The sequence below is a fragment of the Limanda limanda genome, chromosome 5, assembly GCF_963576545.1.
Source record: "Limanda limanda chromosome 5, fLimLim1.1, whole genome shotgun sequence".
Lineage (NCBI taxonomy): Eukaryota > Metazoa > Chordata > Actinopteri > Pleuronectiformes > Pleuronectidae > Limanda > Limanda limanda.
Genome location: NC_083640.1, coordinates 13,949,803 through 13,967,567, shown reverse-complemented (window position 1 = coordinate 13,967,567; position 17,765 = coordinate 13,949,803). Strand labels below are relative to the sequence as shown.

The 17,765-nt window shown below is 40.4% G+C and overlaps 1 protein-coding gene across 1 annotated transcript; it reads right to left on the bottom strand.

Moving 5' to 3' along the window:
• Positions 1-1,070: 1,070 nt before the first annotated feature.
• On the bottom strand, positions 1,071-12,649 carry si:dkey-98f17.5 (uncharacterized protein LOC569123 homolog). The gene is made up of 13 exons (XM_061071204.1): positions 12,505-12,649; positions 9,827-9,938; positions 8,995-9,088; positions 8,186-8,240; positions 5,135-5,275; positions 4,878-5,038; positions 4,692-4,790; positions 3,915-4,060; positions 3,589-3,760; positions 3,321-3,433; positions 2,747-2,834; positions 2,437-2,496; positions 1,071-2,315 (listed from the first exon to the last, which is right to left on the bottom strand). The coding sequence occupies exons 1-12, from the start codon at positions 12,614-12,616 to the stop codon at positions 2,443-2,445; spliced, it is 1,347 nt and encodes a 448-aa protein (XP_060927187.1). The 5' UTR covers positions 12,617-12,649; the 3' UTR covers positions 1,071-2,315; positions 2,437-2,442.
• Positions 12,650-17,765: the final 5,116 nt, after the last annotated feature.

Here is a 17,765-nt window from a genome sequence, read left to right as displayed (position 1 = left end):
GTACGGAGTTGTGCGATCTGAACACACACGGATAGTGTTTCTGCAGGTCTTCATATGATCATGTCGTCATGCATCACAACAAAGCAACACTGCTTTCAGCCTCTGTGCTGCAGCAAGATGTATCTACCTGTACACTTTGTTTATAAGACGCCAGGGACAGGCATTGGCATTTTTGTACAAATAACATTGTATATAGCTATAATCCTGAATGCACTGTAACAAATATAAGAGGATACAATTTGAACTGAATTTTTCGAAGATTTAAATATCAGATTTGTTTGTATACGCTCGCATACAGACTCTAGATCTGCATGGTTTCACTTACTATAACAGGAGATAGGGAAAAGAAAATAGGCCCCTTAAACAGAGATATTTCAATGTCAATGCATCAGCAAACACAAGGTTATGACTGCAACAAGTCAGCAGAAACCTGAATGCAGCTTGCAGCAACTCACTAACACACACACACACACACACGCACACTGCGCTACAACACACCTCTTCTTATTGGTTGCCTTGCTCATAGATTACACGAATGAAATTCTAATCATTCTTTGATTAGTGCTTGCACAGTAGAGTCATGTATTTTCCACAGATATCACTCCATTAGAAAACAATCCATTAGTATTAAAAGGTTAGTTTTGATTGCTGTCACCTCCAGGAACTCTTTATTTGTTACTAAGTCAGGGAACTGAGGTCCGAGGCCTGGACATACTGGGGTTACTGGTCCTTTCTCAAGAAAATAAATGAATATGTTATGTTAATATCTATTTTTCCCCCAGTTATTGTAATTTCACAGTTTCTTATATTTAGAATTGCTTATAATGTTCCGATGGGCTTCAAAGCAGATGCTTGATTACATCGTGGTGAGCTGATGATCCCAGCATCAACACTTGAGCTCTGACATTGCATTTTAGAAAAGCATCGTTCTTCCTACAGATGAGCCTGGAATGGCATTTTTATAACTAAAACTTTGAAATAAAAGTCTTCCAACAATAACTATTCAGTGCTTCTTACAATCATCGTATGTTTTTGACTTTAATAACCACAAAAAAAAGAAGAGTCCCGAGTCAAAGTATAAAATGTTTACTTTTCACTTTTAAGGGAGTTACAGTGAGTATGCATATTTCTTTTTTTGAGTCTTGTTTATGAAATAAAGTCGCTAAACAAGCCAAACGAGTTCAGGTTTCTGACAATGAAAATATGTTTCTAGAAAATTACACAATATATAGATTTAAGCACATATTTGTAAATTTTGAAACTTATAAAAACATGAATTCCCTAAAAAGGAGGACACCTGGCATCTAACACACACAATACAAACGGACATACTTCTCAATAATATTGCAAACAACCAGTTGAGATGTTCCTGCATTTTGGGGGTAAAGGGTCGGGAGGCACTGATCCAACCTTTCCTGTACTGATACCTCAAATCAGGATCTCAGCCAATACAGCTTATTCATCCTAGTTTACAATCTGTCAGCCAAACATCACTGGATGAATGTTACTGGAAATTAAAACACTAACTATTCTAGTTAAAACTCTGGATAAGTCACAGCATTAAAAGTTATGTATCAGTCAGACTTGGAAAAGATCTGCAATATTGGATCAGTGCGTCCCTTGTAAAAACAAAAAAGGCTCCTTAAAAAACACCTTGAGGTAAATAAATATTTCTACAAACACTGGAGTGAAGGCATAACATGGTGCTTTTGGACAACACAAGGGATTCATTAATATAACTAGGAGACACACATCAGTTCAGGGACTAACTGTTTACCAGTTGTAGTTTTACTGTACTAATCACACAACAAAACTGTAGAACACATTCTTTGGAGGCAGGAGGAAGTTTGCAGCTGTAAATCTCTTTGACTGCATCAAAATTATGTAAAACAATGTCCAACTATGATGCCAGAGTGTTATCACAGCATTGGTTATTGCAGTTATTGCCAACAGTCAGAATGAAAACCCATTCTTGTATCTCAGACAGACGACATGACACGACAGACATCCGGACGGTGCAGTGAGATCTGTGGACCACAATGAGAACAACATAATGATGATTGTTGTTAATAGCACCTGCAAGTTGAAGAAATTAAAACGAAAATGAGAAAATGTCAATTTGTAAACACTCCACTTCTCTCTAATATAATTTATGCTCTAAAAAATTCACATTATGATAAACTACTACAATCACAGTTTCCCCTTGAACTCAATGGCGGAGGCACTTTTTCATTTTATTTAGATCTTGAGATGATGATGATGATGATGAGGATGATGATGATCATCTCGTCTGCATCAGAGGTTTCAACAGCCGACTGAGGAAACAGAAAATACTGATCATTAGAGAAAGAAATTACACTTTGATGAGTCATTTCCCACAAAAAAACCTTGAGGTAATATGTCAACAAATCGATGTTCCGCGTGTCTTCAGCCTACCTGGGGTCAGAGGTCATATTCTTCTGCACACTGCTGGAGGTACCATTCATACAATTTACCCTGTGGAGCAAAATTAACTGTGTGAGATTCACAATTCTGATGTAAAACAACACTGACATTTGTGTTAATAGTAAGCAGTTACATTTTAGTTCTGGGTCTTTAATAGAAAACAATAAACTGAGCTTAGAGCTGATGCTTAAAACTCAATAGAGCTGGCTGAGTGTCACTACTAAACAGAGTTTCTGCATTACATTCAGTAATATAAAAATATCTATTACTTGATGTTTGTAAAATCGCATAAGGATTTAACCTTCTTGGTTTTGACAATATCCTGGATATAATCGTTGTACTCAGTCATCCCCCTCTTCTCCTTCTTCGTAAGAGTCTTGTCCCGTTGGCTGAGGATGAAGAACATGAGAACAATGTTCAATCACAATTTCAATATTCACTTCCTCTAGGTGTGGGTAGAAATGTGGGAGGATGTTTAATTTGTGTACCTTCGTGACATTTAGACATTGGTTTTAGTTTAAGTTGCGTTTGTGTATTCACTTACAGGTTCCATCAGAACTTCCTTAACATCAAGATGCCGTTTTTTAAATATTTTGTTAAAAAGAGTTGAAAATAATCTCACTTCTGAGACTGAATCCAATAAACTTAAATGTCCTGAATGTGTCCCGCTCTGCATGCAAATAAACTTGTACGTCAGCTGCAGTCAGGAAGAAGAAATTATGTTATTTCAACCCGGTCTGAATTTAAAGATGTGTGTGTGTGTTTGTGTGTGTGTAGACACAGGTCTGAAAGGGGTCAAAGTAAAAGAAAAAATCAAGTAAACAATTAACAGATGAATTGTTTCAACTCTTCACATGTGTGTGTGTGTCTCTTACCCTGCAAAATACTTTGATAGGAAAAGCAGGAGATAACAAAAAGCCCCAAAAATGATGACAAACAAGACTTGTCCGTCCTCTGGTAACCAGTCCCATAAATATATCACAACTCCCTGTGAGGCACATGTTAAGCAGGCTGTCAGTAAAGCAAGGTCACAGGTAATAAGTACAAAAGCTTAAAAATAGAAGATATTTTGCTGCAATGTTATTAGTTTATATATCAGCTGTCACGCTCTTCAAATTGTCTAAAAATGTTACTTGGACTTACTGTGAAGACAGTGAGGGTCCGAGCTGGGCCTTCACCCAACAGCTCCCCCAGCTGCTCTGTGGAGAAGGTGCTCACGATGAAACTGAGGATGAACAGAAAAGGAAGGAAAACGCCCAGAGCCCCGCAGAGGAAGGAGTGAAGACGCACACGTTTGCTGTGAGTCACATCAGCCCTGCCCGTTCACACAGAGAAACAGGGTTTAAATATCACGTTTACTGCACTGTATGATATAATATCTCCTCCATACTGAATGATGTAATTATTATCTGAGAATAAATTAGCTGTAGCAGGTATGATGCCGTGCTGTAAGTCAAGAGATGTCAAACCTGTCCTGGGCCAGTCTGCTGCTGATGGTGGAACAAATAAGGTCACAGTCTTTCTCCAGCTGGTCCAGAGTCTTCTGAACGGCCTGGTTGATGGTTTTCTCAATGGTCAGACAAATCCCGTCGATCTGGTTCACACACCTGCTCGGCTACACAACGCCAAGGCTCGTAAGTGCGTCAGTTTGAGAGTGAACACACAAAACATCCCGTGCATCTCAAAGAGCGAAGGCCTGGAAACTCCCATGAATAATCCTGAGGGGATGGTGACTGACAGCCATATAAACTGCAGTGAGGACACACTTGCTCAGCAAAAATAAATTGGAGGTCAGGGGGGATGCACAAATCTAACACGAGGAGCAGAGCTTTGTGGCTGTAGATCACAAAATGGTGCAGCAATAACTCAGGCCCGGGGCTACTGTTGTCAAAGGTGGCCGATCAGAGGGCATGGTTTACAACCCCTGTTCACCCTGAGAGTGGGTAAGACTCTCAGGCCTCCTTCTGCAAAATTAATCATCCTGTTCCTGGCTATCAAGGGCCACAAGGAAACCTGGGGGTGGAGAATTTAAATTCAAGGATAATCAATGACTGCTCATGCCCCAGGATGGAGGAGAGCATTGATTCCAGGCCCAAGACTTGTGATCTAAAGGAAACACCCACTAGAGTATGTAAATCATCTCAGTATTAGATGGTTAATCAGTTTGTAAAACGAGAAGAAGCAAGAAGATCCCAAATGGAATTACCACTGTAAAATAACTAGTAAAAAGAAAACAGTGTATTTACCCTCTGGGGGTTGGGGATGTAAATTGTTGGCATATCGAAACCACATTTGTTGAGACCTGGACAGCGACACAGTTCCTGGACAATCTGCATCATCACCCTCTGCCGAAAGAAGAAAAGAAAACATTGCAAGTTTATTGTTTACCGAGTGAAATCAATCTAAAGATGTCATATATGGAGTGAACTTACCTGTCTATCTGTTTCCTTCCCAGCTTCATCTGCCTTACTCAGGTAGAACAACACCTTGTCTCCACATTTCTCACTTAGCTTCTCCACGATGTTGAGCGTGCGCTTGCACAGCGCCTGGCCCATCGGGTCGAAGAACACAAATATCAAGTCTGCCTGTTCTCCTGCACAGAAAAGAAACAAGTCAGTCACCAGAGAAACCCAACAGCTCAGTCTGATTAGCACTGGAGTAACACAAGTTGGAACTGTCAAAACCCTACCCAACCAGGTGATGGCGCTGTTGACGTTGAACGGGTAGACCATGTCTCCATCCACCAGACCCGGAGTGTCCACAAACGTCAAGAGGCTGAACTTCTTCTGCTTGGAGGTGGAGATCTCAGCCGACAGGTAGTCCATGACACCTGGAACATACAGATGCTTTGTGTGCACAAGCGCTTCCACAGAAACAAAGATGCTAAATGAAAAGGTCGAGTCCCTGTAGAGAAGGTGTCACCTCTAATGACTTTATTATCACGAGTTACTAGAAGCCGCAGTACAGTCAATACTTGGAGACCCGGGGGAGACGCAGCGGCATCAAAGATCAAGAGCTTTTCTGATTTCAGCTTTGAAGGATTTATGCCTTAATAATTAAACTTCAACAATATGCATGTGAGCTGTGAACATGCATGAGTACTAGTCTCAATCAATTGTTTGTGTGAAAAGCACCAGCAGCGGCCACACCCTCGCAACTTCAATATTAACACAGGAACACGTTTGACACGTCTTGGATTTTTTTACACCGTGCGCTATGCGGAGAGATGTGTTGTCATGGTTACACACAACAGCTCTTCAACTGGCAGCTTTAGTGTGGGGTGAGGGACATAAAGCTAGCCAGTGAAGAACGACTGTGAGGCAACGCACTGAGAGGCTATGACACTCCTCAACACGTGAGCCCGAACCCCCGACAGGCTCCGAGCACCAGGACAGCATCGCTAAAGACATATATTGACTAAATAAATATTAATACAAACAAATCCCATCCTCCCTTTACACACACATTCATACAGATACATGCACACACACACACACACACAGGCCTGAGATAACACTGAAGCTGTTTCATAGGAAGAGGCAGGTGTCAACAGCCAGCACAAATCCCATCCTTGTGCTGCAGCGAGCGGGTCCACTGCTGCTGGAGCACATTAGCATTCTCTTGTGTTCCTCTTACACCAGTGTGGCCACGATATCAATGCATCTTCCTGCTATCACATGTCTTTAAAGTGCAATCCCATTATCTATCAACATATCGAGACATCACTGTTATGTGCAACATGGCTAAAAGCCTTTAAGAGATGATATCTATGCAGACGTCATGGAGAAGCTCTATGGTTTATCCTTCAGTTAGTCACGATTGTTCCAAACATACACATGCCCCTGTTTGCTTTGCTAAAAAGACAAAAAAAAAGCAACTTTAAAATCCTGATCCAGAAATTCATCTGCTTTGACTGAACTGATTCCCCAGAGTCTCCTGAAAGCTGCAAAGGAAACGGGAGCGATACTCGCCCAAGGGGGCTAAGTTCCTCAAGTGGCTGTAACTGAGACAAGTACACAAGAGATCCTGTGCACGAGGAAAAAGGCAAAGGCTGCAATAACACTCTGTCGACCACAACTTAAAAAGAACTTGTCGGATTAAACAGATGAAAGACAGAAGAGAAAAGATGCAGAAGACAGCTCAAAGACAATTTCTGTACATGACCTAAACTCATGACAACAGGTTGATAAGAAAGAAAAACAATAAGACACAGTAAGATATCCTGTAAAGCAACATTAAGAAGTATTTCCAGTGAGACCAAAGTGTGTGACAAGCAGCTGCTCCCACGTAAGGATATATATGTCGCTTTTCTGATGAGTCATCCTCAGCCGCTGTGACACCTCAACAACTGCCAGAGTCATGGTGTCTATTTCCAGATGCGGAGATGAGAGTGAAATAAAAGGACTCCAGTGTTTGGGCAGCAGCAGCAGCAGCAGCTTGAAGGTGCAGCGCGGCTCGGGCCTGCAGAGTGGAGCCGTGGCCGCTGGAGTCTGGGCTGTGCCGTCTCTAATGGCCGTGACATTTCTCAGAAGCTCCTCCTGACTCCACTGCACTGCCGTCGATGGGGCGTGTGACTCACGCGCCATACCGTGAGCGCTCCGGTCCGCACCCAGTGAACCTCTCTCTCTCTCTCTCTCTCTCTCTCTCTCTATACGCTCACTGTCAAGCCACACACATACATTACTGTCTCCACTCCCTCACCCCCCTCCACACTGATGCTCCCACTCAGGCAGCAGGCACACCCAGGCTTTCTGCACGACCACCTCAGCATCCAGGGGCTCCTGACGCACGGAGAGCTGAGAGCGATTCTCTTAAAAAAAAAACAATATGCCACTAAACACGGCTCTTTTATGTGAGAGTAATCTGGGCTCACAGATCCCAGAAACGACTGGCACGAACCTGATTAGAGGCGAACAGGGGGTCTGCTTTATAAGCCAAAACTTGATACGTCAGGACTGTGACTCAGTGTTGAGTCATCGAGGTGAAGCACCTGCAACACGACCTCAAATCACAAAAGACAAGCCCGACCTGAAACCGTGAAACCCATAAATAACACGTCGTGAGCAGCACACGGTGCTAAACAGCCACAACAGCTGCTGATGTTATAGATTAAATAAGCATTTTATATTGAGTTAGCTTTATTTACAATAGCAAAAAGCACTCAAAGGAACAACCCTGTGTCTGCAGCTCGTAATTACATTCATCTCCTGTCCACTGGTCCAGTGCTTCTGCAGCATCTCCTGCTGTTAGAGCATATCTGAACACTTGGCCGTCTCTTCATTCTCTGAACTCTTTCATCATGATGCCAACAGAAGAAAAGTATCAATAGAAAAGACACCTGCATATGCATTTATGTATTCTATGCATTTGCATTCATTAGAGGTTGTAGTCAAGTTAATGAGACTGTGACTTGCACGCAGGATGTTGGGCTGATTTTAATATTGGAATAAAAGGTTTGAATAGGGAGGAAGATACAGTGGCACTAGATTTAGTGAACAAAGCTAAACTGTACTGTGTGAGATCTTTAGACATGTTTCTGTTGAGTGATGCATCTTATTAGGAAATCTGCATGCATACGGCATCAATACAGGAATATGAATATGGAGTACAGGATAAGTAGCTGCAGTACAGTAGCTAGGCCTGGCTTTGCTCTTGGCAGCATTCCCACTGCATGTGAGGTAAGATCGCTGCGAATAGTGTGAGTCGTGCACTAGATGCTAAAAGAAGAAGGAAGTCTTACCTTTGAACTCAAGAAGCGGTCGAAAGTGCGGGTAGAGATGTAGCGTTGCATTTCCCTGTGAGAGAGAAACAAGACAATGTGAGAAAGACAAATACTACTCTGCAGTTTTTTTTCCTGAGATCCCAACCCTCTAAAACGGAGTCCTCCCTTCCTTCAGTACTTGGTCTTGTTCTGCAGCTCAGTGCACCTGCTATAAGCCCTTCCTGTACATAGAAGATAATCCTTCCACTCTGCAGTCCTGCACTGCAAATATATTATTCATCTTCATCACCTTCACCACAGCAGGATATGAACAGAGGAGGGAGAGGATGAGAGCGGATAGAGAGACAACTCTCTTCTCTCGAGCCTGTTTATATGCTCCAAAGACCCCTCTGTGTGTGTGCGGGTGTGTGTGTGCGTGTGGGTGTGTGTGGGTGTGTGTGCATGTGTGTACACAACAAAGCGTCTCACTGGAGCAGCATACAGAATGAGAAATCACCAGCGACTGAGGGAGTGCCTTCACTTCACTCCACCCTGACACTGGGCCTATCGCTTCATCGACCTTTATGACTGACAGCTGCAGCTTTTGTCCCCGTTACTGAAGTTAAACATTCAAACCTGACAGAACCTGTCTGATTATGAATTACTGTTAGTCTACAAACACTGATCACATTTTCAGGCAATCAAACTGAACATCCCAGGTTTAATCAAGGTTCCGTTTTCCAGCATCAGTTGGTTACGGCTTCATAGAGCTTTTTATCAGATCCTACACACACTGAATACTAAGTGCTTACGCAACAGGGCTGGACATGTTCTCATGCTATTCTTACCGTCAGGGATTCTCTTTTGCGGCCGCTGGTGATGAAGGTGAACCCCTGCGTTTCAATGGCAACGCCTGTTTTCTGGATGTGCTCTTCTACATACCTGAAATGACAGCAATCAGGTGTGGGGTGTGATTAACATTCCAAACATGGTTTTGTCTTTAACATTGCATTTATAAGTGCACCGGGTCTGAGTCAGCAGTTTAGGATGAAAAAAAAACAAAGTATCAAAAACTTACATGTAAGAGACTCAAACGATACAGGGTTCTTCCTTGATAACTGATCATCGCTAATCCAATTGTGGTCAATTCATTTTCTGTCTCTCAACTAATCCATCGTCTAATACTTTAAGCACCCATTCCAATAAACTAGGCTGCTGCCTGTGAAAACACTAAAACACAACCTGCACAACTTCATCTCAAGAACATCCACAGACCCTGAGTACCCCCCACCCCCACTTTAAAATATGATTGACAGCTGTGCTCATTCATGGAGGTTGTTCGAAACCCTACCTGAACTCAACTGAGAGTCATATCTCTACCAGATAGTTTCTGACCCTCCAAACAAAACACCAGCCGTGTGATGAAGACTATTTTAGGATAATCGTCGGCCATTAGGCCATTATTGCCAGTGTTTCCCTCAATTAACATTCAACGAAAATATGAGCAACAAAGCATGAATTATGACCAACTGAATCTATTTGTCTTTACTTTGATCTGGTCAACTTTTTAATTCACATCACATTAATCTACAAAACTGATTTCATTTAAACAAAAGAACCATTTTAAAAAGGCATGTATTCAAATCATGCTCCTGTCACAGAGAAAACAGGATGTATTACCAATTAATGAAGGAGCTCTTCCCTGCTGAGTGGTTTCCCATTATCATCACAATGATCTTCTTTCTGGGAGGCAGGAGGCGCACTCCGAGGCTGCTGGCTATCTTCACCAGGCCTGGCACACACACACACACACACACACACACACACACACACACACACACACACACACACACACACACACACACACAGACACACACATATATATATAATAAGGCATATCGCAATAACGGTAACACTTTATTTTTAATCATTTAAGATTATTTCAGGAGAAACTCAGTAATTTGGTGAAATATACATGACAAGAGACATTGTTCAACAAATATTTTTCTAATAAATTACTTGTACTTGTGATTACCTGTTATATATTACAGTTGATTTTAAGAATTTGTCTACAAAGGAATTAATGTGGGATCAAATCAAGAGTGATTTTTTCAAAGAAACAAAGTGGGGCTGAAATAATTTTTTGTTTGACAGAAACATTTTTATTTATATATATTGTTTTTATATCTAAACATTCTCTTGATCCAATTTCACAAATGAGAGAATTTTTTTTTTTTTTATCCATTATCAAGCATTATCGTAAAGGAGTATTTTTTAGTTTTGTACTTTTCGGACAGAACAAGAACTTGCACTGGGCATATGTTGTATATTTCATTGACTATAACAACGATGAAGATTAATCAATAATAAAAAAAGGGGTAGCTGCAGCTCTTTAACAAATTTATATTTGGTAAATTAATAAATAACAAAGTGCCCTCTATGAAACTTTAAAAGGGTTAAAGGTTGGAAGAAGTAAGGCTCAGGTGTGAAAGTTCAAATTGACTTCCCGCTCTTATTATGTCTGTTGAACAATCACTTATAATAATCTGTTGTTACTGAAGTCAAGCAGCTATACTCCTCATGAGAGATGCCTGTCTATGTTACAGCAGAGCTATTATAGTTATAGTTATTAAACTGTAATAACTATAAAAGGACGAGTTATAAAGCACCTCCATCAAGTGCTGTGACAACACACAGAATGATCCAGTGAACTGCAGAGTATCAAGGATCAACTGTTCGGGAACAGAGCCAGAGGCCCGAGGGGGGGGGCGGGGTCCAACTGCCGCAACCTCTGTTTAACTGTTGACATTTTGTTTTTTTTTCTACAGAAAGAATAAAAAGTCAAAATGACAAAACAGACACACAAGTTGTCAGCAAGGAGATGCTAATACATCTCCCACAAAGAAGAGACACAAAGACCCCCGGGAACTCATGACCACTACACACACAAACAAGTACAAACATGCACATAATGAGCAAAAAAACAAACACAAACACTCTAATTTACTACAAAGACACAATTAAAACAGTGTAAAAGAGACTCAAAATAACAAAGAAAGAGACTGAAAAAGACAACAGCCGACAGGATTTTGCTGTAGGGTTGGAGCGGGAGCAGGGTGGGGCTGGGTAATATTGCCAAACGATAAAAACGTTCAGATAAATTTTTATCATGTTAACCCCAAACCAGTCGCTGCAGATGGCCGCCCACTCTGGGCTGGTTCTGCTGGAGGATTCTTCCAGTTAATGAGGGAGTTTTGATCTCCACAGTCGCCAAAGTGCTGCTCATTGTGGGAAGTGTTCCTCTATCATTTTTAAGGTTATGTGAACACTTTACTAATCTGAGGTAGAATATGCATGAGCAATACATTGGTATTTTACTTTTGTTATATTGCTGTTGATGAAAAATGTTTTGCAATAATTATTGTTGTCGTTTTATCATCCAGTCATAGGCCTTTTATTACCTTCATGAAAGAGGTTATGTTTTCATCTGCTGTTCAACCAATTTCCACGAAATGTAGTAGAGGGGCGAAATCGAACCCATTTGATTTGGACGCAGACAAGAATCAGGGGGAGGATCCAGGAAATGTTATATACTTTCTTCTTCTAACGGTGTGAGATCAGATGTTTTTCAACATTTTTATTGATTACTCAAGAGAATATTTCATGGGTCTTGAAAAAAGTCATGCATAAACGATATTTATGAGTATGTGAACTTCGGTGAAGATCAAAATAAAATCTTCTTATAGGTAATTTAGGTATGGTTTAATTAGGGTATACGTTATATGTTGTACATATATATAATGTATATATGTTTGGTCCTGAGTTATATAGTTGTTTGAGACCAGACAGGGGCTTTTTGTCTTATTATTCCTCTATGGACCATACACTGTGGTTATTATTTAGTAATACCTGTAAAAACAGGACCATGACATCATTCATTCGTCTGGTCCAGACACTGAATGGTTTGTAATAACATTAACAATAATAATAATAATAATAATAGCGTTATATTTGTGTCGTGTTTGAAAGTAGAGCATTGAAGGGGAGAGAGAGCAGCCACACCACCACCGTGTTTCAATGTCATGTGAGTGACACTGACAGGCAGCTGCTGCCCACACACACACACAACACACACACTGGCACACAACTACCACACTGGCACACAACACACAACACACACACACACACACACACACACACTATACGAGCAGCTTCTCTCCTGCAGCACAAACTTCAGCCCGAGCCCCTCCTGTCTCTAAAGTTATATAACAGCACAACCAGGTGTGTTTCTGCTTTACGGTCCTAACTCGGACTAACTCGGGCGTTGACTCGGGTTAAACCCGGGTTGTGTTATTTACCGTGCTCGCTGTCCACATACAGACTGTGGCATTCCTTCAGGATCCTCTCACTGGGTGTGGTGATCGCGGACTCCAGCGGGTTGGCCACACACCGGTTCCTTCTGGACGACATGATTCCACCGTGCCACCACCACACACCACCTCAGCTGTTCCCTCTCACACCAGGGGAAGAGTTTCACTGCTGCACAAGGGCTCCACCGTGCGGATGAAGCGCCCCCGTGCGGTCACCGTCTGCCAGGACACCAACTGTCAGACTGACCAGGATCATCGGCAGTGTTTTTTCAGTGTGTACGATTTAGCTGAAGGGGATCTATTGGTAGATATTGAATATAAAAATAATCCTAACTATTGTGATTCATCTAAATTGTACAATTATTGTATTCTCCACCTAGAATTAGCCCTTTGTATTTAAACAATTTATATTTATCTTGGGAGCGTTTTTTTTTTTTACAGTAGCCCAAACTGGACAAACTAAACACCTTTGGAGTTTTTATGACAACTTTCATGTTAGTAAGGGGGGGGGGGGGGCGAGGTGAAGGATATTTAGCTGCAACATACAACTTTAGATGTCACTTTAATCCCGAACACAATTTTTGTTTGTCTGATTTTTAAGATAGACCTGACAGTTGGATACACAACACATGCTTGCTCTAGTTTCAGCAACACAAAATATATATGTTCATCTAATTGAAATATATAAAGCCACTGTTTAAGGTATAATTATGTTTTTGACAGTGCTGAAGTAGAAGTAAATTATAAAAAGGTAGAGACTTTGAAATACCAAAGTGAAGTACAACGTACAAAAATATCCTTGGGTGAATGTATTTAATTACTTCCAACGTTAAATTATCGCCATATCATACACAGGAAACCTGAAAACTGCTCGATGACATCTGTATTGTTTTGTTAAACCTCCCACCACTTTGGGGAGTAGTGCCGCTGTACACAATATTTATATGTGTTATGAATAACAATGTGCCCAGTTCACTTGGAACACCAAAACTGATGATATTAATACGTTTTACTCATATAGGACCTTTCAAAACACATTTACAAAGCTGCTCTGCAAGTTAAAAAATTTTTTTTTTAAATGAAGATAAGCAGAGATTAAGGTTATTTGAGTAGAAAGGGTGGCCTCTGAGTGATCACACAATGGACAATTACTCACAAAACCATTTTTCTGAAGTCTCAAACAAATAATTTATAAAGTCAATGCAATCCTTTTCTGGGAGACCATTAAAAGTATATCTTTCAGCTTTTGTTAGTGTGAACATAACCGTCCAAACATGTACTATGCTCTCTATTATAAATACCAGTATAACATGGCAAAATGTTACTAACTATAAACAACATATAAATGAATATAATTTTCCTCTTCCCTGAGATCATCAGCTGAATGGATAATAACGTCAGACTAAGTTTACAGACCTACTTTTGTCTGTTATTTCTGTTTGTAGTCACATCCAAAATAGTTTTATTTGGATGCAGTGCTGCTCGCTGTGAATCACACTGTGTGACCAGAACTATTGCCAAAAGTTATTTTTCTTTTCTTTTCATTTTGTCTTGTTTCAGCGGAGAAGCTTCAGGGTCTGAGCTGCAGCTGATCCAATCCCAAAACTCAAACAGAACTCTTCATTGTTGAGCAAATATCCTGTTTCTTTCACTTTAAGGATCAAAAGACCAAATAACAAATTCTCAGAGGCTCTTACGGGATTAAAAGTTTTTTTTTTCAGAAAGCTATGCAACTCTATGGGTCATGTGTGCAGAACCGCACACATGACCCATGTCCTGAAAATGATAATCCTAGTAGTAGTTATGGGCTGATGTCAGTTTTTCCACCCTTGTAATTGAATAATGTCACAGAAGTCCTTTATAAAGAATAAGAGATTGATTTTCTTTTTACACTTTCTACTGATGAGAAAATAAACACATCTTTCTAAAATGGGCTATGGCGTGTTGTTGCAGTTTCTTTTCCAGCAGCCAAAATATGTTAAAGAACTATTTTAACTTACTGATGATACCATTTATACAATTGTATAAATTCTGCAGTGATCTGCAGATGGCACATGAGTTAAAAACATTAAAAAACTAGTTTATATCCATTCAATCCTTAATTGAAGAAAATTATTATTAAAATAATAATAATAATCCTTAAGCATTTGTGGGCATTAAAAGGGTACAGCAGCCCAATTGAGTGTCCTCTCTTCACCTTCAGATAACTTTACCTCAGGCCAAGCAATGTGCTTTAAGGAGTTAATGAGTCTCCCCCCTTGGAGCTGAAATCATAAGCTGCACCTTACAATCTGCTCGGATGGTCTATTCACACAACATTTCACGGCAGCCTCACAAATGAATTTCACAGAGGAAACTGCGCCAAAGAAAGAGGTATGTTCAAAATTCAGCTTCTGACTGTGTTTGCCTGCTGAAAAAAGTTTGAATCGAAACCTTTCAGGTTTTATTTTGGGGATCGAGAAATAGGCCAACACCATCAAGGTTTTTGGAGAGCAGCAGTAGAAGTGATGTATCTCTCATAAAGATAAATGTGATCATTGGGGATTCTGTGTTGAACATTAGCCAGTTTGAGGTGAATATCTTTTCTATCTGGTGATTATTTTAAATAAAACAATCATAATCTGTGCACACAAGGCTCCATAGTAAAGAAGAACAATATAAATATTGAATGTAATTAGATGTAGTTTAAATTATATGCCACACTATAGTTTATTATTTATGTTTTGAAGTCATTGATAGGAACTAGAGTTGTGAAAAGTCTCTTTGCTTTGTAATTTTCCTAATTTGCCATTTTGGTAGTAATTCAGTTCTCGATGTTGACAAACAATGAATTAATTTAGTTTTCTCCCTGTAATGTCCTCAATAACTTCCATCCTGCAGAACAGATAATAAGGCATTGAGAGTAATGAACATTTCATGTATGACTGTTTGCATATCTCATTTCAATCATTTACCTTTTTAATGGTGCTGATACGGTGAGGCTGGAACTGCCTTTCACTAAATACTCTGGGGGAGGCAGTGCCTCACATGTTCACTGTTCCTGAGGTTACACAGCACTTTGTTATTACGGGGTCTAAAATCTTGAAAGAAAGAAGAAATATAGAAAGAAAGAAAAACCTATGACCATAAAAGAACAAAATGACTCAACTGTTTGTCTCTAGTTGAATACAAATTCATCGACTGCCTGAAGTGGTCTGGTCTAACTGGTACAGGAACTTTGTATAACTTTATGCTCAAATTAAAATACATTTTCCGCCTGTTGTTCTGCACTTATATCAAAAAGGATTTATTAATCAGATCCTTTATAACATTTGAAATTTAGACGGTGCCTCATATTTTCTCTGGGTCATCTTTGAGAAGACTTTACACAGTCTCAATTGATTGACTGCTAATTTTGTTACAAGAATAAAAACCAAGCTATGATGTGACTACAGAGCTCACAGACAGACAATTGTGTGACTCTACAAATCTGGTAAAGAAAGCTACATAAGATTTTTGCTGCGTTAAAGGAAGAAAGTAGTGTCCTGTCCTTCAAAATGATTACATGGAAAAGAACAATTGGGCTACAACCCGTCCAAACTGATGATCATGAGAGAAAAACCAGAGCTGACCAAGAACTGATGAAAGACGGTTTGGCCTCAATTCTACAAGTCATGTCAGGAGGGGACCAGACATGACTCTTAAAATAATTGATTAGTTGGTTATGGAAGTTTCTCCCTTCTCCAAACGGGATCTCTGGAGCTTAGTTATAAAAATGGACAAACCCTGATCTCATATTTTCAGCTTCTATTCTGGGACTGTGATCTGTGACCATCTGACAAACTGTGTGACCTACTGTGTGTCCGATACCCTCCTCTTCTTCTCCACTACCCCTCATCTCCCCTGCTCTCTCCTCTCGTGTCTGAGTCATAAATCAAATCAACAAGGAGCAACATCCTCTGCCTTTAACCCTCGACTAGGGAAAAGAAACAGACCTCAGGGAGAGTAACAGTATCCCTCTCCCTGGATGGACAGAATTACAATATGTTGCGTATACGAGATCAATAGAATTATAATATTTACAACATAAATCAAGACAATATAAATGGAGAGATGTATCAAAATATAAAATTTAATTGATGCAACCAACATTTCTAGAAAAAATCAAACTACAACTTTAATTTTTTGATGTGATGATCAGATCATAAATACATTTTATATCTAGACTTATGCCACAAACCAACCAGGATCAGATTATACAAAAGTAGATCACTGATGAACTCCTCTGTGCCAGGAGCTCGTGACTCCTGACTGTCACACAACCCAGTATCATGGAAGGATGCAGCTACGGGTCAAGATTCAACAGATGATTATCAATCACCATTATGTAAATTGTTATTACAACACCAGTGGGACCACTGATAACATCTTTCCTGCTTAACACCATCCCACCTCAACCCTTCTCCTTATCTGCTCTTTCCATTCCTCTTTCCCGCTCACACAAGCTCGCACATACCAAGTTGATCGGCTGATGGACTCACACACATAGGACCTGGAGCCTTAAACTTTCATATCAACAATAACTTTTGAATGCATGACCGGAATGATGACAGATACAGATCTATCTCAATTCGTTTTCCAATTTTCGTTAATATATAGATGTAAACACACGTATACATACATACATGACATTCATACAGACATACATACACATACAGTATATATGTACCCATACAAACACACATATATATATATATGCACACACATATGTTTTTAAAAATATATGCAAATGATACATATTATATATCCAAACAGAGGACGCCTATGGAGAGAGTGAAAAACAGTCTGAAGGATTTAAGGAAGGAATATGTAGCTTCCTCTTCCTCTTCCTCTTCCTCTTCCTCTTCCTCTTCCTCCTCCTCCTCCTCCTCCTCCTCCTCCTCCTCCTCCTCCTCCTCCTCCTCCTCCTCCTCCTCCCTCATCCTCTCCTCCAAACTGCATGCAACTTTTTTCCTTTCTTTTTTTTTTACCGTTTATCTTCGCTGTGAATGGTTCTGCAAATGTGGCGCAGCTGAGCTCGGCCGTGAAATCCCGATGAAACGTGGAGCGGCCTCGTGGAGCCGATTCTCCACACCCCGCGTGCTCATAATCACAAGCGACCCGCAGCTCCAACTCATCCCTCCGTCACTCTGAACCTCCCCGGTGACAGGACAGGCTGTATAGGCTGCAGGATATCCGGGAAAAGAAAGACAGAAATATAAAATAACAAA